We start from the raw sequence: 1,131 nt of genomic DNA on the forward strand, positions 1-1,131 counted from the left end.
ACACACACACACACACACACACACACACACACACACACACACACACACACAAACACACGCACACACTAAAACTCATTCAATACACTTTATATTACTTTTACTTTTATCCACCGCTTCTACCCTTTTGGGTGTCGCGGAAAGAAAGAGACGTCTCTCTGTCACCAGCCGGAGAGCTTGGGTCAGGGGGATGCCGTGAGTTGTTATTGTTTCCCTGACTCCATCTATCCAGGTATAATTCAATACACCATTTACTGAGGTGTGCTGACAAAATGAGTTAGGCCTACTTCTCGCTATCCAAGAATGGAGATATCGGCCAAAAATCGACACTGGGGTCAGATTTATAGATTTGTAATTGATGCCATTTTGTGAGTGTCTGTCGTGTCTTTTATTATTCCATACTTACAAATTGTACAAACTCCACCTATAAAGTTGATGTATTAATTTCCATAAGGCTGAAATCCGAGAATTAACTCATTTTGTCAGCACTCGTCGACACGTCATATATTATTTTTTCACGTCCCTTACAGATCAGAAAAAGTTCCGCACCAAGAAAGTGACGTGGGCTGCCATGGAGGACCACCTTGCCAATTTGGTCTACAGCGACAAGAGGCCATTGGTCCTTTTGGCTGCCAGGATTTGTATGGAGACTATGGCCAAGAACAGAGGTACTCATCGGAGATAGACTTTACATTCGTTATATTCGTTATATTCGTTATGTTCGTTATATTCGGAGGGAGATCCCGCCTTTTAAATAACCATACAGTGCTGAAAGGGGCGTTAAATCTATACATTTTGCAATTTGTCTACCCCAGCTCTCTGCCTGTGGGATGTATAGATCTGTGCATGTTCTAAAAAGTGGTAACAACCAGGACAATTTACATTTTTGAAAATATCCGAGCAGAGAAATAAGTGGCCAATAATTGAGTAACAAAATTATTGATTACTATGTCTGTTTGAGAACATCAACAACAACAGCAACAACAACAACAACAACAACAACAACAACAACAACAACAACAGCAACAACAATACTGGAACAGGAGCATCAGGGAGGAGGAGGAAAAGGAAGGGGAGGAAGAGAAGAAGAAGAAGAAGAAGAAGAAGAAGAAGAAGAAGAAGAAGAAGAAGAAG

The 1,131-nt window shown here is 40.9% G+C and overlaps 1 protein-coding gene across 1 annotated transcript in view; it reads left to right on the top strand.

The window, feature by feature from the left end:
- LOC106012942 overlaps positions 1 to 1,131 on the top strand; it is an 8,296-nt gene that overhangs the window by 2,717 nt on the left and 4,448 nt on the right. Inside the window, exon 2 of the mRNA XM_013087340.1 lies at positions 528 to 665. Coding sequence (XP_012942794.1) covers positions 528 to 665 — 138 coding nt within the window. The remainder of the gene's footprint in view (positions 1 to 527; positions 666 to 1,131) is intronic.

The sequence above is a fragment of the Aplysia californica genome, unplaced genomic scaffold, assembly GCF_000002075.1.
Source record: "Aplysia californica isolate F4 #8 unplaced genomic scaffold, AplCal3.0 scaffold00577, whole genome shotgun sequence".
In the NCBI taxonomy this organism is placed as follows: Eukaryota; Metazoa; Mollusca; class Gastropoda; order Aplysiida; family Aplysiidae; genus Aplysia; species Aplysia californica.